The following is a 23,444-nucleotide window of genomic DNA, read 5'->3' as shown; positions in this document are numbered from 1 at the left end:
GTCCTTTTACTTCCCCTAGAAGGTGAAAGCACTAAAGCTTATTCATTCCTCCTGGTGGTGAAGATCAAGCTGTGGAATTGGAGCTGTCATCCACCTAAGGAGTCAGTTCCCTGCTTAAACCTTAACTGTTCACACTGTCCACTTTTTAATTCAGCCTCAGTGGATGGTGTGTGGTGAGTATATGTGATGCACATGTCCCTGCTTCTGCTAAGTTGTCCCATGTCCCACCAGGGTGCCTGAATGTGTATGAAACAATTGCCACTGGCAGTCTCCAGTATCCACACCACAAAACATGCATACCCTGACTTTCCCTCTCAGAAAGAGTTGAGCAGAGTCCACCTCTCCAGTTCATCTTGGCTTCTGGCCACTTCTTCAGCAGCTCATATGAGTCCTAGTCAGGGCCTTATCCCTCAATGCCAAGAATGTGTTGTTTTGGTGAAGTATTCCAAGAAAGAATTGAGTTTCAGAGGAGGGGAACAACTTTGTCACCTGTTAAGTTAACATACAGTACCCCCTCCAGTTTCTCTTTGTCTTCATCTAGACTAGCCCAGCCAGCTGAGAATCAGGCCGTCTAGCAGGCAGAGAAGGCAGTTATACCTTCAACCAGTTTATCTCTTGGTAAATTTTCTAGAAGGCAGGCTTCACAGCAAGCTCTGCAGGTATTATGAATATCAGCCAGAACTACCTAGTGAAGGGCAGTTCTTTCTATTTGGCCTAACAAAGGAGGCCATCACAAAAGGACAGAAGTTCTGAACATGTCCAAAGGAGGCCATATCTGAAGGGGTATCTGAGAACACCTATGGTAACAAGGTGTTTTTCTCTGCCACGTTAGGCCTTCAAGGCTTTTAAATATGTGTCATCTGTCCCATTTCAAGTCGTCCTGAGTTTATCAGGCCATGAAATATCTACCAGAACTCCATGAGTCTGGGTTCAAGGAATCTCTGGTTTAGACCCTTGATAGCGTCTCCAGTGGGATTCCATATGGGCTACTGTACTATTCCATAGCAACAGTACTATGGCTAGCACAGCAGTCTGAGAAATCTGTTGTTGCTAAATGGCATGGGTGACATTATAACTCTTTAAGAACATACCCCGTCAGGCTATTTTGGATGTCTTATTCTATGGGAAGGTCCTTTTATTTCTTTTCTTTTCATTTCAGTCTTTATTCTTGACCATCCATTAAGACTCCCTTTCACTTTGTCCTTTTACTTCCCCTAGAAGGTGAAAGCACTAAAGCTTATTCATTCCTCCTGGTGGTGAAGATCAAGCTGTGGAATTGGAGCTGTCATCCACCTAAGGAGTCAGTTCCCTGCTTAAACCTTAACTGTTCACACTGTCCACTTTTTAATTCAGCCTCAGTGGATGGTGTGTGGTGAGTATATGTGATGCGCATGTCCCTGCTTCTGCTAAGTTGTCCCATGTCCCACCAGGGTGCCTGAATGTGTATGAAACAATTGCCACTGGCAGTCTCCAGTATCCACACCACAAAACATGCATACCCTGACTTTCCCTCTCAGAAAGAGTTGAGCAGAGTCCACCTCTCCAGTTCATCTTGGCTTCTGGCCACTTCTTCAGCAGCTCATATGAGTCCTAGTCAGGGCCTTATCCCTCAATGCCAAGAATGTGTTGTTTTGGTGAAGTATTCCAAGAAAGAATTGAGTTTCAGAGGAGGGGAACAACTTTGTCACCTGTTAAGTTAACATACAGTACCCCCTCCAGTTTCTCTTTGTCTTCATCTAGACTAGCCCAGCCAGCTGAGAATCAGGCCGTCTAGCAGGCAGAGAAGGCAGTTATACCTTCAACCAGTTTATCTCTTGGTAAATTTTCTAGAAGGCAGGCTTCACAGCAAGCTCTGCAGGTATTATGAATATCAGCCAGAACTACCTAGTGAAGGGCAGTTCTTTCTATTTGGCCTAGCAAAGGAGGCCATCACAAAAGGACAGAAGTTCTGAACATGTCCAAAGGAGGCCATATCTGAAGGGGTTTTACATTCATTCTTCATGTTGAGGATTTGCAGCTTGAGGATCAATATGTTTCCCTGGAGCTTCTTGTGCAGCAACAGCCTCTATTCTTTAAAAGGAAGGAGAGCATTTTTCCTATTTCAGAAAGAAGATTTTATTCTTTCCTCTTCCTTCCGAAGAAAATGGATTGGGGAGAGTCCATCTGACCTCAGTCTGTGTGATTTAAGCAAGCACATCTTGTAAACCAAGTTCCAGATGGTCTGTCAGCAGGTAGTCATGCTGCTGCAAAGTATATGGATTGGTGTCACCAGATATAATGCATGGATTTTGGTACATCAGTATTTGGGAACTCACAGAAAGTGTCTTCATTTTTTTTAAGCTTGGCACCACTTACAGTATAAGATACTACCTTTTAACTTGTATTTTGCTCCTAGTCTTTGCCGGGATTTTGTCAGTGGTGGTAGCGGCTTACATGCATAGGCTTTTCTGATGTACCCCTGCAAGGAGGACTGGTTTCTGGTGTCTGCATCATAGAAAACTCTGACTGTGGCTGTTATCCCATAGCTTGTAGAAATAATAATTAAGCAGAAGTCAGCTTGGATTCTGTTGCCAAGGATTATGCTCCGTGGGGCAAAGGTAGACACAGTTATGCTGGTCCTTCTGGTATCTTAAGTGGAACTGAGAAGTCATGGGCTTGATTTATCCAATAAAATAGTGGAGTTGTCTGGTTGCTTGCAACATGCTGTGCTTCTTTGGGCTGATGGCAGCAACTGTTTTCACAGTTCCACTGACATATCCACATAAGAGTGCTTCAGTGAACTATGTGGTGCCAGAGACTGGCTGCTGAGTGGTTACTCTCTCTCAGAGATGATCTCTGGTGTGATTGATTTCATTGTACCCTAGAATGGAACGGATGGTGTCTTTCTGCTAATAAATCTTGTGGAAAATTTTTTGCTGATGAGCTGGGAAGCTCACTTGTGATCCTCATTTACATAATGAAGCTGATCTTCAGATCATTGTGCTACAGCTGAGAACAGTGCTCTTTGCCCTCTGTGTAATGGAGGTGGAGCTGGAGACTGTAACCCTGCTGATGAGATCAGAGACCCAAGCTAACATGTGGTATTTGCCTTAACAAATAAGGTGGGGCACACTTCTACCCCTTTGCACAGAAGTGATGCTTGCATCGGCTGTGGATTATCGATCATGTCCTTTTCATGGTGGTATTTCACATCTTGAGAAAAATTTGAACATTTTGGGCTTTGAAATCTTCACACACATGGCTGATCAGTGGAGTAAGGATGTGAAATTGGATTATTGTCCTCAGAGAAAGCAGAAGAAAACCGAGATGGAGAGGGTAAGAAGAAATGCTACCCTGACTTTTAATCCGTTATTGAATTTGGATGCATGTGCCCTGGCTACAAAAGAAACTGTTGCCGAAGGTCCCATGGATGATGAACTAGAGTTTTCTGAACTGTTAAATACATTGCAAAACAACTTGAAACTGAAACGCCTGTAATGGCAGAGGTTTCATTTGCAGGCTTGTTTAAAGCACAAAATCGTTCCAAGGGGACTCCAGATTCTGTGTATGCCCACATAAGGAGAGGCGTACCCTGACTTACTTGCACATTGGCAGCAGATAAGCCTAGAAACTGGTTGTTCATATATGAGGCTGTTGCTGGATTTTTTTTTTCACCGCAAGAGAGTGATTTGTTGAAAGAAGTAGAAAACCTGCAATGAAGAATTGAGACTGTGTATAGTAATGATTACCATGTTGGTAAATTAGAAGATGTTTTCCGTGCAATTACAATGTATGATGTCAAGTTACAACAGACAAAAACAAAGAAAATGGTAAGGGACTGTCGGGACTTCCTGGAAGGCAATATATTTGCCTGGCCACTGAGAAGCAGCATCCGCAAGACCCCTTGCATAAAACTGCCATATCCTTTATTAACTCTGATGCTAATAAAAAAGTTAGTATGGAAATACCATGGATATGGGAAGCCAAATAAATATGCAAATAGAAGGCAGTACCATTACCATAGCTGCTGCGGAGGAGCCATGCACAAGAGATCCTTATTTAACCAATGAGAAAGCAGGTGAAGGATCATCTGGTATAATATGTTAGTTGGCTGAAAATGCTAGTCGGCTAAAAATACCAACATGGTGAATGGTTGGGAGAGACTAGGAGCATGACCCAAAATGGCCATTGCGTTTAACAACAAAGTTTCTTCTTTTCCACAATTGCCTGTTTCAGTGAAGAAAAAAGATCGGAAACAGAATCTTTCCTACAGCAGGGAGGTCAAGAAATGCAGAGTATCGACGTGACTGTGATAACATTGTTTATAATTTATCTGATATTATTACTTTATTTAGTGAACAAGTTTTAGTTTTCAATAAAGGGCTAACATTCATACCAAGCATTGGTTCTATATATAGTGAAGTTATTACAGATTTGATGTTGTTTTGTAGAAATGTGTCACTAAAACACGTTTGGCAACAAGCATGGAATGCAATGTATCAACTTAAGACAACAGTGTTTTTGTACCCCCATGCATCCTACATTGAATACTTTTTAAAAATATGCGAGGAAGATGTAAAAAAATATTTAATGAATGGTCGAAGAAAGAAATATAATTTGACTGCATCACAGAAAAGAGCTTTAGATTCATTAATTCCAGGAAAAAAAAAACATTCCAAATCCACCATTCAATAAATAGTTTAATAGCTTAGGACATAAACAGCATAAATAGCAGAACAAAGCTTTCGAGTAAAAGACTCTTCAGTGTTTAATAAAATTGTCCTACCATAGCACAAGCATATATACAACACAGCCAAAGTACAGACTTAATAATAGCAGCAATTATATCCTTAAAGTGCCCCACATCTTATAAAAGTTCCCTTAAAATTGAGCCTCATTTAGGCTTATATTCTGTCATATATCTTTTAAAATAGGTTTTATACTATGATTCACATTCAAAACTGGCATATGGTCAGCTCTAAAAAAAATGAATCCATTTATATTTGGCCAGCTCCGTTTTATGTATTAAATCACCCCCATTTTTATTTTTAAACACGACTTACAAAATTCTAAACTGGAATTTATGCTCAGCACCTGCAGTTGCTATATGCTTAGCCTAAGGTTTGAATGTGAATAATAGTATAAAACCTATTTTAAAAGATAGACATGAGAGAATATAAGCCTCAGTGAGGCTCAGTTTTAAGGGAACTTTTATAAGATGTGGGGCACTTTAAGGATTTAATTGCTGCTATTATTAAGTTTGTACTTTGGCTGTGTTGTTGTATATATGCTTGTGCTATGGTATGACAATTTTATTAAACACTGAAGAAGAGTCTTGTTCTGCTATTTATGCTGTTTATGTCCTGAGATATTAAACTGTTTATCGAATGGTAGATTTGGACATTTTTTTCCTGGAATTCTAACTGCATTTCATCCAAGTCCTTTGATTTGCTGAAGACCTGTTACTTTGTATAGGTTCATTAATTGAGGATACTAGGATTATAATTAAACCTGCCGATAAGGGCGGGGCGGTGGTGGTAATGAATCACCAGTTTTATCAAGATAAGATGTCATCACTGGTAAAAGATGCTCAGACTTTTTTTTATAATTATCCCCCTTGACTGTAAAGTTAATTATATCCAATGTGAGGAGAGGTCTAACAACTTTAAAGAATGAGGGTATATTAAGTGAAGAAACATGAACATTTCTATGGGTATAACATCCCATTATACCCATATTTAAAGCACTTCCCAGGGTGTATAAAGACCCCTAAGAAACCCCAATAAGACCCATTGTTTCAGGGAGGGGTTAGGTCACGGAGAATTTATCCATATGGACTTAATACACAATAAAGCAGGTAGTGCAGACTTTTCCGAGAAGTTTGAAAGATACTTGTTGTTTTTTTAACATCTCTTTATGAGCATACGCATGGAGGTGATAATCAGAATTACATGTTTGTGACATTAGACATTAAGAATCTTTTTACAGTTATAAGTAATGAACATGGTATATGTGCCATTGACGCTATATTAACAAACATGAATAGGTTTGATGTGAATGAGAAAAGACTTTTGTGAATTACTTAGACTTATATTGGAAGACAATGTTTTCGTATGTCAATGCAGCTATTGTCGCCAAATACAGGGTATCGCAATGGGCACACCATGTGCCAATTCTTACGCAAACCTTATTTTGGCTTATTGGGAACAAAAAGTGATATTTGACACTGACCACAACTGGAAAACACAAGTTATTACGTAAGATTTGTGGATGACGTCTTCCTCTTGTGGAAGGGTACTCCCAAAGAATTGGAAAGTTTTGTGGAATATTTAGAATTCAGTACGGATTTCTTAAGATTCACAATGAACTCTAAAGAACAGATAGATCTTTTTACATTTTCACCTTAGCAAATATTGTCAAGGTCAAATGCAAACAAGTTTATACAAAAAAATTGTTGGAAGAATAGTCTTTTGGCATTTGATAGTATGCATCGGAGGCATACGTTTAATAACATAGTGAAGGGACAAGTTAATAGGATTTCACAATTATGTACAGAAGATATACAGTTTGACCCAGAAATTATGGAAAATTTGGTAGGAAGAGGTTATAAGAAAACCAAGATGGATGGAATAATAAACAGCAATATACATAATAGGATGAAAGAAAGAAAACCATGGTTCTCAGCTAAAATACAACAAGAAGGTATCGTGACCATGAATGAAAATGTATTTGTGGATTATGATAAAAATTTACGCTTGTTATTTATGTATAGTAATGATGGGGGGGGGGGTGAAATTATCAAACGTAATTGGAGGGTACTACTGACAGATGAAAAGATATGTAATATAGTTGGATGGACATCGTCCTTTGGATTCAGAAGGAACAAAAATCTCAAGGAACTACTCTGTCAAGGGCAAAAGATTATCAAGAAGAATAGTATTTTATCTCCACATAGGAGCACCTTTATTTGTAGACAATGTAAGGCATGTCCATACATTATGGAACACAGTCACTTTATATATATCCCTTAACAGGCAGGGTGTATTATTTAAATAGGTATGCAAATGGTAGAGCACAAAATGTTATTTATTTGGTGACATGCCAAATGTGCACCTACTTCTGTGTGGGAAAAACAAACTGCATGCTAAAAGATAGAATTTTGAAAGCATTTGTCTGCCATTAGGCTACATAATGAACATAATGCACTTTATCAACATATACAAGGTCATTTAGGTCATACTTTTAAGTTCACAGTTTTACAAATTATATATAATAATGTCAGGGGTGGTGACCTGGTTAATCATACAGAGTATATGAGATGAAGTGGATCATTGAACTAGCAGCGGATACCTTTAAAATCAGCTCTAGAAAGGAGAAGGGCACAGTACTGAAGTGTGATTGGTTGATGCAGTATTTTAAATTTGTGTTATTTAATGAGTTTGTTCATCTAATGAAGGGCTTGGACCCAAAAGCGCTCATGTTTTTTTTTAATTTTATTTATGGTTTTATTAAAAGTATAACTCGGCCTGGTGGTCTGACTGCATTTATTTTTATTTTTATATCATCTTGAGAAATGCAGTGCTAGCCAGTAACCCCAAGTCATAGGTTCAGCCTCGTCCAAGAGTCTTTGGTGTGTGCAGCACGTCTGAAGTTGATCACTTTGCCCCAAGGAAAGTTGTTGTCCTCACCATGTTCTGTTTTGCACAGAACAAAGGGGACTGTGCATTGGACAAGTTCCCCCTTGTATTTGGAAAGGTCCTGTAGAATTCTCAAGTGTCCTTCTTGTCTGATAGCCAGATTCATACATGAAAGACTGATGTTTACTCTCATTTTGTGACCAGTGAGATTGTAGCTTTCACTGCTAAGTCACCTGACCATGCAGGCAACCTTCACAGCCCCAACTATTCGAACAGAGGAGTGCATTTATTGTCTGAGATCAGTTCATCTAGATGTTGAATGTGATATAAAGGTTTAGTGCCTTCTACATCTTCTGCTTCATCTTCTGGAGCTCCCCAACCTTCCAAAAATCCATCTGAATAGACTGAGGGATTTATCAGCAAAAGGTAAAGATGCTAGGAAAAGATCCAGTGATCATTCTCCTTCCTCCGCTTCAGATACACCTTCACCAAAAAAAGGTCTCCAAGTCTTCAGATCCGACAAGGTCAGAATCAAAATCACTGGTCCATCATTCCTGCATTTTCACTCTGGAACAGATACCTTCAGGGATCCACTCACCTTTCTTGCAGGAGACCCCTTGAAGGACTTCCATGCCACCCTCTACTTTGTCATCTTTCAAGTTGTCTAGGAGCCTAACCAGAGCAGATGTGGACAAGATGATTAGAAAGTTTCTCCGAGGCCAGATTAATTTGAGAGTTTTACCGGCTCTGTCCCCCATTGGACCTGTGAACCTGCTACCAGCCAAAATGAAAGTGTTGACTCCTAGTCCAGTGCAACCTTCAGTTTCGAAGCCATCAGACTAGAGAGTTCCAAGTTTGTCTGCATTAGATCCAAAGGCCTGGCCTTCCTCAACTCAGACGACATCTCTGATCTAGTCGGCACTGACTCTGTCGGAGTTGGAGGGATCTTGGAGATAAAGTGTTGGGGTTGGATCTGTGGGGGGGGGGAATTAGGTTTGACTGATGCTCTTGGAACTGTCCCTTCCTTTTGGAGCATCGGCGTTGGACAGCTCAACCCCCGACCTCTGCTTCAAGGCTGGATCTTGGTGATGTTCTGAGCCATCCTGGGCAGTTGTCCTCAGCTTCTACCAGGGCAGCTCTTGCTTCTCCTTTGTCTCTCTGCCTTTGAGGTAGTGGAGAGCACTTTTTCCACCACCGTAGACAAGGCATACTTGTCCCCTCAGTCCACCTCCTCCACAGTTGTCTGCCTTGGTTCCTGACTCTCTGCATTCTGTGCCATTGGGACAGCTAGCCCGTATAAGTCTGGAGACAGTCCTCATCCAGGACTCTGCTCACACTTCGGAGTCCTCTGAGGAGCATCCCACCAGGGACCCCCCTTGGAAGTGTACTTGTAAGAGGAGGCAGTTAGATTCCCCACAAGAATCCTTAATGGAACACACTGACTTCGCTGAAAGGGAAGAGTTCCCAAGATCATCCCTTGAGGATGTTTCCTTTGTTGAAATACTCAAAGTTTTGAGACAGGAAGATGGTTAGTCTTTTAGCTGGGCATCACAGTGAACTGCACCAAGTCTCAGCTCTCCCCCATTGAAGTGCAGCAGTTTATTGTTGCTCGTCTGGATACGGTCACACAAATTACAAAATTATGCAGAGAAGAATAAACACATTCCACATCCTCTCTCTTCCTTCTCTGATTGGTATTATAATTCCTTGGATTTATGGCAGCTTCCATAACTCCGGTGCCCCTAGCAAGGTATTATATACTACTAAGGTATTATACACTTACTAATCTATGAATCTTGTCAACACCACTTCCTCTATACCACTGTCTCTACCTACTCTATCTGACCATATTTTATTCCAACGTAATATTTTCTAATGTCTTCTAGACTACTCTTTATTCTTACTCTCCCTATCTCCACCTCTTACCACTCCAATCTCTCTGACCCACCCCTATGTTCAACAACTTCTCACTCATACAACATATATCCAACTACTTCATCTTTTATTATCTCCACTAATCTCTTTGCTACCTCTAGTCTATATAAACTATCCATAATACAGGTTTTTAAACCTTCCCACAAAGCTAAGTCAAAACTATACAAACTCCATCTAGCATCTACTACACACTCTCTCCTCACTAAAAAACTACTTTGTTCTGGAGATATCCTTCCCAACCCTGGCCCCCCTCTTCTTCTCCCCCACAACTACCTCTACACTGCCCCCATCTTACTCCTCTAACAGTCACCAACCTCAGTCACAACAATCATCTCCATCCAAATACTTAACTATTTACTCATTGAATATTCAGAGTCTAGCAAATAAAGTTACTGAGCTACACTCATGGATAGCTCTCAATACCCCTCACATTGTCTCCCTATCTAAAACCTGTCTCAAGCCACAAATCTCAAATAGTGAAATACTCCCACCAGGGTATAGTATCTTCCGATCTGATAGACCTGTAAAAAAAGGGGGTGGCATGGCCATCCTCTGTTCAAACAACCTTAACCTCTCACCTTGTCATTCCCCAATTCCTGACTTCCTCCCAACTGAAGTTATCATCCTTAACTGCCATCTGAATCCCCACAAAAAACTTGCAATTGCCTCTATCTACCTTCCTCCTGGTAACAATCTGCCCATTCTTGAAAACATCCTATCCTGGTTCTCCCACAACATATCATATGAGACACTTATCCTCGGCGATGTCAACATTGATTGGTCCAAACTCACAACTGACTCCCCCCAACTCAGTATCCACCTACACGGCTTCCACCAGCTTATAACATCTCCCACTCGCTTCCATAAAAATTCCACCTCCAGCTCCATCATAGACTGGATCCTTAGCAATTCCCCCCACTAATACCACAATCTCACCACCTTACCTGACTCCCTCAGTGATCATCTCCCTACCACCATCTTAAGACACTACTCCCATATTCCTGACCCCCACCTTATCAAAGACTGTCTAAAACTATCGACTTTCAATTCAACATGCGTACTCTAAACTCCCTAGCTCCCTCTAGGAAGATCAGAGTAAAATCAAATCATGCTCCTTGGCTCTCCAAGGAGACTAGGTCCCTTATGAAACAGAGATAGTGCTTGGAAAACCTGGACTAAAACTAAGCAACCACCTCTTCTTCAAAAATACAGGCAACTGAGGAACCTTGCAAAAAACATACAACTAATCACAAAAAGTTATACTATAGCTCTTCTCAACTTAACAACAAATCCAGTCTTCGAAAATTTTGGTCAACTCTCAACAACATCCTCTATCCTGGAAAGCCCTCTAATCCCTCTCCATACCCTAACTCTTCCTCTCAGGAAACAGCAACCCTCCTGAATAAACACTTTATCTCTTTCATCCAAAATCTGGTAACCTCTAAGCCAAACTCTACTTCGACACCCACCCCTCCAAGTCCCACTAACACAACATTGTTTTCATTTGAGACATTTCCCATTACTTGCATCAAATATCTACTACTCAAGCTAAAAACCTTGCTCTCCTTCCACTGACAATCTATCTCCTACATTCCTCAAACTTGCTGCTGACTCAGTTGCCTATCCTATATCTATACTAATTAATCAATCTGTTCTGGAATCAACTGTCCACACCCTTTGGAAATCTTTCTTTACTATCCCTCTTCACAAAGGTGGAAACTCCACTGACCCCTCAAACTACCGACCAATTGTCATTCTGTCCCCCCCCCCCTCCAAGATGATATAAAAATGTATTCACTCGCAGCTTCTCAATCACCTCATGCACCACTTGCTTACCCCTACCCAACATGGATTTCATCCTCACCACAGCACCACCACTGCCCTCCTCACCTTCACTCATATCATTGCAGAGGCCCTAGACAACAATAAACTAATTTCCTGTTTCTTCCTAGATCTCGCCAAAGCATTCGATACTGTCCCTCATCCTCTACTACTACTATCCAAACTTGCAAATCTCCACCTATCCCCCTCCGCACTTGCCTGGTTTAATAGTTACCTATCTGGCAGAGAACAATCTGTCAAATGGCTCTCATCCTCCTCACCTTTCCTTCCCATCTCCACTGGTGTTCCCCAAGGCTCCATCTTGGGACCCCTTTTGTTTAACATCTTCACCAATGATCTTTACACCTCATGCAAAAAAATCCTCCCTTATTCAGTATGCCGACGACTCTACACTTATATCCATCTCAAATAACATTCCTGAACTACACTCCCTGACCCAACAAGCCCTACTATCCACTGAACAATGGTTGTCTTGCAAACTACTGATCCTAAATCCCAAAAAGACCAAACTCCTACTTTTCCTTCTTCTAACAATACAACTATCCAACCTGACACCCACACAAAACTCCTAGGGGTCATTATCGATGACAAACTAAAGTTCAACCTACACATACTCCAGTGTATAAAAAAAAAACCCCAGAAACTAGGTCTGCTATAGCGGAACAAAAAATTCCTAATCCCTGAATCTCGACTTACCGTGGGCCAGGTACTCCTCCTCCCCTCCCTCTTATACGCCTCCCCAGTTCTTACCAATATCCAGGCCTCCACTCTAAACAAACTCCAACAGACTTACCATAAAATAGCCAGATTCATTACTAACTCCCCATACAACTCACACCACTGCATTTTTTTAACTCTCTTTAATGGTTTGAACTTCCCCAATTTCTGCTATCTTATCAATTTCATATCCTACACTCTATTCTTTATAAAACCTGCTTCTGTCCATCTCTATCTTCCTTCGTCTTCATCTACATCCCATCCCGGACCTTCCGTACCTGTAACCAACAATTACTTGATGTCTACCACCCAAAAAGGTGAGTAGGCAAACTACTCTACAAACACTCCCTTGCCCATGCTTGGAACAAACTTCCCCTTGACTTACGTTCAGTCTCCCACACCTCACACTTTAAAAATGAACTAAAAGCTTATTTTCTCAATTCCAGGACCTGTCGTTGCCATGACCCCAGCTAGTCTTCCTTCCCTTTATGTACCCTCAAAAGGTCCATACTTAGTACCTCATTACATCTCTCTCTCCAGTGTGTCTACTGTGCATTTGCATAATTTTATACAAATGACCTATTGAACTATATCAATGTAAAATTATGTTACTAAGATTCTTTTTAATGCAACTTTAACTTTATGCATGTAACCCAACATATGTGAATCATTTTGCTACAACTGTTATTATATCAATGTTGTTTAAAATTATACTTGTTTAAAAATATACTACTGGAGCTTTTCTCCTCGGATCTCCACTGAAAATGGGCCACAAGCCCAGCTGGACAAACCCGGTTAACAAATGTCAATAAATAAAGATATGAGGGTTCTGCAATGGACACTTGTAGTTCAGTGGTCAGTACGACAACAGCCCCTGTCTGCACCGATACAGATTTTAACGATTTGCAGGGAACACACAGCCCGGTGGATTACTCCACAAGAATTTTTGTAGGGCCGCCCTTTTATTCTTCCACCATCCACAGCCACAGTGACTACAGATGCCTCCAGGCTAGGGGGGCATTAATTGGGAAGGATTGTCCAAGGCACTTGGTCCCAGTTGGAGGTCAATCTTCACATCAGTGTTCTGTAAATGACAGCAGTCCTGTTAGTGCTGCAAGTGTTTCAAGATGCTCTCCCTTCAGGAATGATTATCATCTAGAAGGACAATATGCCTGTAGTCTGGTACATCAACAAGCAGGAGGAACCAGATCCTACTCCCTTTGTCTAGAAGCTGTGAGTGTTTGGCTGTGGGTGATGTCTTCTGGATGCTTTCTTTTGGCAATGCATATCCCAGGAAAGTCCAATGTGCTAGCAGACAAACTGAGCGGGTCCACTTTATTCCCTCATGAGTGGTCTCAGTCTTGTGATGGCAGAAATTGTTTTCCAGCAATGGGGCCAGCCATGCTGTGATCTCTTCACTTCCCCTCTCAACTGCAAGTGCAGCTGGTGCTTTGCTCTAATACCCCCCAGTAGGTAAGTCACAGAGACTCTCTAATTCACAATTGGCCCCCTGAGCTCCGATACGTATTTCTTCCTAATCTTCTAATTCTCAAATTCCTGCAAAGTAATCCTCATTGCTCCATTCTGGCCTCAACAAGTATGCTTTCCCTTCCTGTGGCCTTATCCAGTGCACCCCTTTGGGCGTAGGATCCAATCCAGGATTTCCTCTCTCATCCATCAGGGATGACTCACCCAGACATTCGGACTCTCAAATTGACCGCATAGGTTTCTCCAGTCCAGTGATGGCTTGGTAGTCCAGGTTTTCTCCTCTAGGTCGATACATCCTAATATCCTCTCAAAAGGATTCTACTAGGAAGGTACATAAAAAGAGATTCTCTCTTTGGGTCATCCAGAGGCAATTATACCCCTTTTTGGCACCTATTCCAATTATTCTAGACCACCTTGCTTCCATGTTCAGCAGTGGAGGTAGTTATTCTACTATAACGATCCAACTTGCAGCCATCTTGAATTTTCATGAAGGACATAACAATTAGTCTGTGGCATTATCTAAATTATGTAAAGCCTTCCTCAAAGGTACCTTCTTATTCAAACCCCCTGTTAAGGATCCTACTTTTCCATGGGATTTTGCTGCACTTTTTCAGACACTGACTTAGCCCCACATTGAACCATCTACCAAGGTGGACCTAACGTTTTTGTTGGCCAGGCAAGTATCACAACTAAAGGCTCTCTCTTCTAAGCCACCATACCCTTCTCATTCATAAGGACAGAGTGTCTGTCCATACTAGTCCTTCTTTTGTTCCTAAGGTGGTTTCAGAAACAGCTGTGAATCCTTCACCTTCCTGTTTTTTCCAAAATTTTCCAACAAAGGAGAATACGTGCTGTACCTTTTGGATGTTCATAAGCAGCTTAGATTCAGTCTCCACAAAACAAAAGATTTCAGGAAATCAGACCAGCTATTTGTTTCCTTTTCCAAAATCAAGCTGAGTAAATCAGTTTCAAAGGTGACTTTAGCTAATTGGCTCACTGATTGCATTTCTTTTGTCTATAAGAACAATAGATTGACTCTTCCTAAACCTCCTAAGGCTCATTCACTAGATCTGTGGCCTTATCCCCCAATTTCTGGTCCAGAGCTTCCATAGATGACATTTGCTCAGCTGCCACTTGGTCTAGCACTCATACCTTTATTGTTCATTACAAACTGGATGTCCTGTCTAGAAATAGGGCAGTGTTTAGCTCCCTTGTACTCAAAATATCCTTCTTTGAGGACCATCTTGGGGTTTCTCTAGTTGGGGAATGGATGAAAGACATTAGATAAAAAAGTTATGTACTCACCACAACAAATAATCTGTGATGTCTGTTTTCTTCCTTCCTCAACCTCCTGCCCTCCAACACCCTTCTTATTTGGAAATTTTTGTCTGATCTCCTAGTTTAACCTGAGGTGTGTCATATTGCCTACTTTCTGAAGAGCTCCAGTCCTTTGTTCCTCCTGTTCTTTCTTTTTTTGCAGTCTGCCTGGGATTCTGTTGGTAATTATAATTGTATTATTACTCACTATTGTGCTATAGACAGTGATATAGGCTGACTGGAGAATAAACTTGATTTAAGGTAGTTCAAGATAAACAGGAGGATTATGGATAAGGAGAGGCACTCGAGCTACAGAGCCAAGTCTCTAGAACTGTCTGAAGTCAGATGCAAGACCCATCGGTTGAAGAAGGATGAAAACAGACAACACAGATGCATTATTATAGTGATTACATAACTTTTGTTTTAACTTTCTGTTTGTGTATGTTTATCTATGTCTTAAGTGATAATTTAATCAAGGTGTTAAAAAGAAGATTATTTGTTTGAGACTGAAGGGTTTGTTTGTTTTCTTTGACCAGGGGAAGTATACTGGGACTCCAAGCAGACAGTCTCCAGATGGATAGCCAACTATATTGTGTATTGTTACCAAGTAGCTAACTACCAGTGCTGTCAAAGACCACTCAACCAGCTGCTTCTATTGCCTGTTATAACATTTATTTATTGCAGACATTTGTGCCATGGCTTCTTGGTCATCACTGCATATCTCCACCCATCCCTGTTTGAAGCTGCACTTCAGGGAATCATTCAGCTTAGGGCAGTTATGTTACTGCATTAGATTCTTCCTCCTGTTAGCAACTGCAACTTGGCCATCAAAGATTGCGCTCACAATATCAGCTGATCTTCAGAATGCCCCCCCCCCCCCACAGTGGCCACTTAATAATTTACTACCCTTTTTCCACATCCTGTTAGATGGTTCCTTTACCCACTTTGTCATATGTCCTGCATTTATGTTTTTTTGTGCATTTTTCCATTTGTAATTTTCAATTGCAGTTAACTCGTATTCCATAGGGCAGAACTGGGAAACAATCTGTCATGCTGATGACATGGACTATGACAGCAGAGAAAACGTGCCTCAAGTGTAGATCAGAGTGTATGTGCTGTATCTATAAGAAGCTTGTCAAGGACTGAACGTGCACATATAAATACCGGGCACATGCTATTCCCAGTGCCATTTTGAGAGTGCAGCCAGTGAGTGAGCCTGTATGATTGCAGTAGCTAGTTTGTATATAAGTTACTTAAGTTAAAGTCAGTAAACTTCTATCGTGATGTGTTTGTATATAATAAAGCTGCTTTGAACAGAACCCACAAAGATTCTTCTATTGTGTCCATAGTAGGAGAGCGACATGGTGTCAGAACCCGGATTCCAGAGGATGATGTTCGGAACCATGGGGTGCAGAGATGAGAGTGAAGATAAACTAAGCAAAACGAGCACGAAAAAGAGCCAGAAAAGAATCAAAGATAATGCGAATTCGCACTAGCTGCTTATTTATAAAAAAGATAAAACGGAGCATTACAAGGGCACAAACCACATTATTAAACAAGTAGGAGGCACAAAAGGTTTATTACTTACTGGGATGTTTAAGGTTAAGATATTTGATGAAACAATTATCACAAAAGCAAAACGGGCATGTTTAGAGTAAAACAAGCACAAGAAAAGTACAATGGGCATGAAGAGAGATAAAACAAGCAAAATGAATATAATAAGGGCAGAAAGGGCATGGTAAGCGTAAATAAACAAGGCTTGAAGTTCACTATACCTGTTTGAACGAAAGCGCTTACAGTAAACTTGTGGGATTGAGCTTGGTGTTGTCTGTCCTTCTCTAACATCCCTGTTTGTTTTTTAAAAGTTTGAATTTTGGTTTTAAAGTGCTGTGTTTTGGAATAACTACGACTTTGTATTGTATGAAGGCCATAACTAGAGTTATTCGAAGTATCTCAAAGTGTGTAAAAGTGCTTACAGTGTGTGCTTATTACTGTGTATGTATTCCAAAGAGTTATTTGTGTGCAAAGTGCAACTATTTCATGAAGTACAGTCAAAGTATAGCCATTTTGAAAAGTTTCTTGTGCTGGGTATGTCTGTTCGCAAAGTGCTGCCATTACAGAGTGTTTCTTGCACTGTAAAGAATTGCCTAGCAAGGTACTGCCATTTTGGGGAAGTTTGAGTATGCTATGTACTGTTTATTCACAAAGTACAATTACTTCGAAATGTTTCTGACTTTGAACTTCTCTTGCCTAGTTCATTCGCATCATGTAGTTTTGAGATGTTTCTTATACTGATGAGGTGATTTCTTGCAGTACAGTGATTTCAAGAGTATTACAGTGCCCAAGAGACTTATTTCTCAAAGTTCAGTTATACAGAGACTTGTGCTAGTGGGCAAAGTTACAGATACTGGCATAAATCTCTGGCATATCTGTATGTGTTTTTGCTTATTTGCAAAACCCTTCACTGGTATTTGTTAATATGGCAGATGGATTTCAAAAGCCCTTACTACTTGTATTTGAGCAGAATGTTGCAGAGAACTTGAGAATATTTGAGCAAGAGTATGGTATTTTTATACAAGCAACTTATTTAGATAAAGATGCACACACCAGGCATTCATTTTGCTAAACCTAGCTGGGTCAGAGGCCATTGGAAGAGAATGTTCATTTCTGTATGCACCAGCAGTATATGAGGGATAAGGAGAAAATTGTCTTATTGTTGTAGAGGCTGAATCAAGGGAGGACCCGGAGTGTTTGAAGCGCAAATTCAGAGAAATGTTTAACCCCCAGATGAATATTACATTACAGAGGCATTTGTTTTACACAAAAGATCTGAAACCACGGGAAACTTTTGTAGATTATGTAACTGACCTGAGAAACAAAGCCAAAATGTGTTGGTTTGGTGACTTAAAAATGTAGTTAATAAAGGACAGGCTCATGTGTGGTGTTAACAGTGATGCTGTGAGAGAGATTTTGCTTTGTGACAGTGATTTAACATTGAGTAAAGCCTTTGGATTTATCAAATCCAAGAAATTACAGAAAAACACCCAAGTATGCTTACAAGTGACAAGAGCATGGTTTCAGTAGGCAACTGAGCAAATGTAGATAGCATGCAACATGTGGCAAACAAAAATAGGCCTAAGCACATGGCAGCCACAACCTCTGCTGGCTCACCAGAGAAATCACGTCATTTTCCAGCAAGTTCTAAGAACAGTTCAGTTAAAGGAGCATGTGCAGTGCTGTATAGACGTGAATTAGCAAAACCAAAGTCCAGTTTTATTGTTAACTGTCGTAATTGTGGTGCCAATCATGAATCTAAAACAGAGGAATGCTTAACATTTGGTCAGCAATGCTGTAAGTGTAAAAAATTTAACCATTTTCAAAAGTTTTGCAAATCAAGTAAACCCCCACAGTTGCAAAGAAAGGTCACATAAAAAAGCAAATTGATGAATTAATGTTGCAGCAGTCCACTTTCTGTGTAGATGGTGAATTAGTAATTGGGGAAAGAGTTGATGCAGTGCATTTGTTGGGAAAGAACAACGTGTTTTTTACAGTCCAGATCAATAGTAAATCCACAGAGCTTAAAATAGACAATGGTTAAAAGTGTAATGTTATATCAGCAGACACATTTGCTAAGGTGAGAGCTAATGAACAACTCAGTGTAGCTGGTAGTGCGAAAATTTTTGTTTATGGAGGTGAAGAAATTCAAACCGAAGACTCAGTAATGCTTTCATGTTATTTGGCTAAGAACTGTTACAGCTTGCTATTCTGTGCAGTCCGAAGGCCAGTACAGTCTTTATTGGGTCTCAAAGACAGTTTGAGAATGAATCTGCTTTCTTTTACCAAAGAAGTTCATCACATAAGTGCATATCCTAGTTCCTATTTTTCTGAAGCCATTTTCTCAGAGTACACTGATGTTTTCGATGACAAGTTGGGCAAACTTCCAGTTGTGAATTCCATGAAGTTAGACCCAGAGGTCACTGCATTAGTTAGACCAGCAAGAAGAGTTCCAATAGCTATGTAGGATAAAGTCAAAGCTCAGCTGGATAAAATGGTACAGTAAGGTGTAATTTGTTCAGTTACAGAACCAACTGAATGGGTGTCGTCCATGGTAGCACCTCATAAAAAAGGCTCAGATGAAATCGGAATATGTATTCACCCAAGAAATCTGAACAATGCAGTGAAGAGTCCGCATCATCCAATGCGCACAGTTGAAGAGGTCGCAGCTCTAATACTGAATGCCACTGTTTTTTCTGTCTTTGATGCAAAAATTAATTTTGGCAAGGGATGCTTGATCACAAATCCTCATTACTAACCACTTTTGGTACCCTTGATCACAAATCCTCATTACTAATCACTTTTGATACCCCATTTGGCAGATACAGATTCCTAAGGATGCCATTTGGAATAAATTCTGCAAGTGAAGTCTTCCAGCGTGCAATAGAGGAGATTTTTTCAGGTTATCCTTGTGCCATAATAGTAGATGATTTATTGGTTGGAGGCAATGGTGAAGGAGAGCATGACAGAAACGTAAGAGAGTTCTAGACAGACCATGTGAAGTAAACTTGAAACTCAATCCTTTAAAGTACAAATTCAGACTACCAGAAGTTACGTATGTAGGTCATTTATTTACCAATACTGGTTTGAGAATATACCCAACCAAGCAAGCAGCTATTCTTGCAATGTCAGCACCAGATAATATTCAAGCTCTGCAGCGTTTCCTAGACATGGTCAGCTATTTAGGCAAGTTTATACCAGACTTCAGTGAGTTGACAGCACCTTTAAGAGAGCTGATGTGCAAAAATGTTACATGGTCATGGTTAGAACAGCACCAGAAGGCATTTGAAGACCTTAAGCAGAAAATTACCACCGCACCTACACTAAGAGTCTATGATGTAAATAAATCAGTCTTCCCTGTGATGCTTCATAATTTGGTCTTGGCACAGATATTCTTCAAGAGGGCAGACCAGTAGCCTATGCATCTTAGAACACTTACCCAAACTGAAATGTAGTATGCTTATATTGAGAAAGAACCTTTGGCAATAATATTTGCATGTTCAAAGTTTCATGATTATGTCAGTGGTCGAGCTATACAGATTGAAACTGATCACCAACCTCTAGTTACTATTCTAAAGAAGCCTGTGCATTCAGCTCCAGCAATATTACAAAGAATGATGCTCAGATTGTAAAAGTACAACTACAAAATGGTCTATAAAAAGTCAAACTACTTTATCTGGCTGATACCTTATCCGGATCACCCAGAAATATGACAGAACAGCTTGACGCAGAGAATTTTGACTTTGACGTGATGGCAGTGTGTAATTTTTCTACCACTAGACTTGATGAGCTGAGAGATTATACAAAGACTGATCCAATTTTGCAAAAGCTCAACCACTGCATTAATGTTGGATGGCCATCTAAGCAATCTAGTGTACCACCTGAAGTGCAAACCTATTTTCCTTACAGAGATGAAATGTTGATGGAAGATGGCATTGTTTTCAAAGGTCCTAAATTTGTTGTTCCTGCTTCCTTACAACAGGAATATAGCCAGATTTTGTATTGTGGTCACCAAGGTTCCGCATCTGCTAAGAGAAGAGTGAGAGACCTAGTATTTTTGGCTTTCACTAGTGAAAGACATTGACAAAGTACTTTCTTCTTGTTCAGTATGCCATAGTCCTAAACCACATTTGCAAAGAGTACCACTTCAGCTAAGTCAAGTTCCTGAACTACCTTGGTCAACAGTAGCCACTGATATCTTCGAGTGGGACAATCAACACTACTTAGTATTGGTAGACTCTTATTCAAATTGGTTTGAGATTGATTTACTACCTAATCTAACATCCACTACTGTTATTACTAAGTTGAAACACCATTTCTCAGTCAATGGTAGTCCACGCCTATTTATTTCTGACAATGGTACTCAATTTACTAGTCAGTTGTTTTTGAAATTTGCAAGAAAATGGGACTTTGTTTATGTAACTAGCAGTCCTGAATATCCACAGTCAATTGGGCTAGCATAACATGCAGTGCAGAGTACAAAGCAATTACTTGAAAGGTGAAATGTGACAATACTAATGTCTTTTTGAATTTACTTAATCTCAGAAACATCATAAACATACACCTTGATGATATACTTGACTCACCTGCTCAAAGACTTCTGTCCAGGCAAACAAGAACAACGCTACCTATTAGTTCCAGTTTATTGAGGCCTGAAACTAAGAACAACAGAACCATCAAAGTTCAATTATTCAAGAAGCATTCTGTCCAGAAGTCCAGTTATGATTTTTTTGTCCGTTGAGAGAAGGAGCGACAGTGAGGATACAAATGGTGAAAGATTTCGACTAGATTGGTCAAGTTACAGGTATATGTACCGAGCTGAGATCCTACCTTGTAGAATCTGCAGGTGTGGAGTACAGGAGCAATTGCAGACATCTTCTTCCTGTACCAGAATCATCATCGCAGTATTGTTCCTGTGATACAGACTCTAGATCTCGGAACAAACCAACAGTTGTTCCCATCCCAGAGTGTCTCTCAACCTCTACTTCCATTCCTAAGGATGTTCCAAATACTCCCAAGGTTGAGCATTCTGTAGAGACAGATCCAGTTGTTAAACCTAATTCCCAGTTTTATGTCACATGATATGGTCGAATTTCCAGGCCCAGTCTGAAATACACATCAACATGGACTTAACTGTATATATGTACCTAATCTTGTAGAATTCCATGACAAAGAACTACTTGTGTTATCTGCATGCCAAATAGATTCTTAACGTTGCATGATTTATTTCTCAAAGAGGGAGGATGTAGATCAGAGTGCATGTGCTGTAGCTTTTTTAAGCATATCAGGGGTTGAACGTGCACATATAAATACCGGACACATGCTATTCACAGCGCCATTTTGAGAGTGCAGCCAGAGAGTAAGCATGTATGATTGCAGTAGTTAGTTTGTATATACAAGTTATTTAAGTTAGTCAGTAAACTTCTATTGTGATGTGTTTGTATATAATAAAGCTGCTTGAATAGAACCCACAAAGACTCTTCTATTGTGTCCAAAGTAGGAGAGTGACATCAAATATGAAAGTTAAAATTGTTTTTAGAACTGTGTCAAGAAAGGGCTCTCTTGAAGTATCTCCCATCTGTTACCCACTGCAGACAACCCTGTCAAATCAGCTAGTGTTTTGAGTATTCATTGTTATTTTGATTGTACATTGCTCACTATGAGTGCATGACAGTCAGTTTGTTCAAAGTGGACTTGTTACCTACAAAGATTTTTCTTTAAGAATCCAGACAGCCTTTCCCTCATCTACTGTCTCTGTCACATACTCAGGTAACTTTAATTTCATGTGGTACACGTGACATTAGCTTCTCACTTTGAATCAGTGCTGCCTTGACATGCCAGTTGAAATAGTTGTTTAAAGTAATTATAGTAAACTTATAAAATGTAGACATAACTATGAAGCCACTTGAGTGACATCTGAATTAACATTTACTTTTTTTTTATATGCAGAGTATGCTGCAAACATTGGTGATGCACAGAGTGAAGAATTTAAGGACAGTGAACAGATGCGGATCTTAGAACTTCTTGAAAACTTTTGACACCTGCCTGATTTTATAGTTGGACTGTAACATCATTGATCCTTTTTTTTTTGGGGGGGGGGGCTATGCCGGGGGGGTCCAGTATCTTTAACAATATTGAAAAAGTACACTTGGAACCTGTAAAATATTCATGAAGAACAAGATGATTTTCTTGGATGGCAAAGATGGCCCAAATCAGTATGAACTTGCAGGAATACAGATCTGTTGTATAGATCTTTTTTAATAAAAGAGCCCTTTTATAGGATATTATTTTGAAATGTTGGATTATTTTAAGTTTTTTTATATTTCTTTTCTTGTCTGCTTCATGGCTATAGTAAGTTATTTAAGATCAGAGGGCTTATCTTCAGGCAGTTAGCTGATGGGAGTCTTTTATGGTGTGCAGAACTGTATTTTTGTCTACAAGAAGTGGAATTTGAAAAGCAGATTGGCTTTGAGGCATATATTGTATTGCTGGTGTTCATAAACAAGAATATACTGTCATAGAATTGTAATCAAATTTCATGGTCATGTTTTATCATAGATTGCCTTGGCTTACATGAAGCCAGGTATGTATCTCTGTATGTTTTAAAGTCCCTGACCCTGCTTGTACCATTCCAGTAAAAATAAAACCATGCTGTAGATGGTTTACATTTTCATTATCCAAACCTTTTGAGAGTTTTCACTTTAACGGTATTACATGTCTTCTATAGCTATTGCAGTCTGCAAAATGAGCTTTGGCCAGTAGTTACATGCGCCTGTATATTTGTCCTAGCGTGCAGCATAAACCTTATTTCAAGTAAACTGAAGCCACTTGTAGTAAACATACGCAAGTCAGAATGTAGTTATTACCTGCAGCCTTTTCCAGGTTTTAAGACAGGCCAAGGGAAGAGACAGTTATGCAGTAGCTCAGACTTCAGCTTCTGTTAGTTAATATTCTAATTTTAACAACACTGAATAA

General features: G+C 40.0%; 1 protein-coding gene across 2 annotated transcripts in view; it reads left to right on the top strand.

Moving 5' to 3' along the window:
- The window catches only part of CTNNBL1 (catenin beta like 1), a 2,650,525-nt gene extending 2,627,380 nt beyond the window's left edge, over window positions 1-23,145 (top strand). For both annotated transcript variants that reach the window (XM_044090205.1, XM_044090206.1), the window contains one exon: window positions 22,419-23,145. In XM_044090205.1, coding sequence (XP_043946140.1) covers window positions 22,419-22,507 — 89 coding nt within the window. In that variant the 3' untranslated portion in view covers window positions 22,508-23,145. The remainder of the gene's footprint in view (window positions 1-22,418) is intronic.
- The last annotated feature ends 299 nt before the right edge of the window (window positions 23,146-23,444 follow it).

Source organism: Protopterus annectens, chromosome 12.part0, assembly GCF_019279795.1.
Source record: "Protopterus annectens isolate FY-2018-M chromosome 12.part0, PAN1.0, whole genome shotgun sequence".
In the NCBI taxonomy this organism is placed as follows: domain Eukaryota; kingdom Metazoa; phylum Chordata; order Ceratodontiformes; family Protopteridae; genus Protopterus; species Protopterus annectens.
This window is presented reverse-complemented; position numbering and strand designations above follow the sequence as displayed.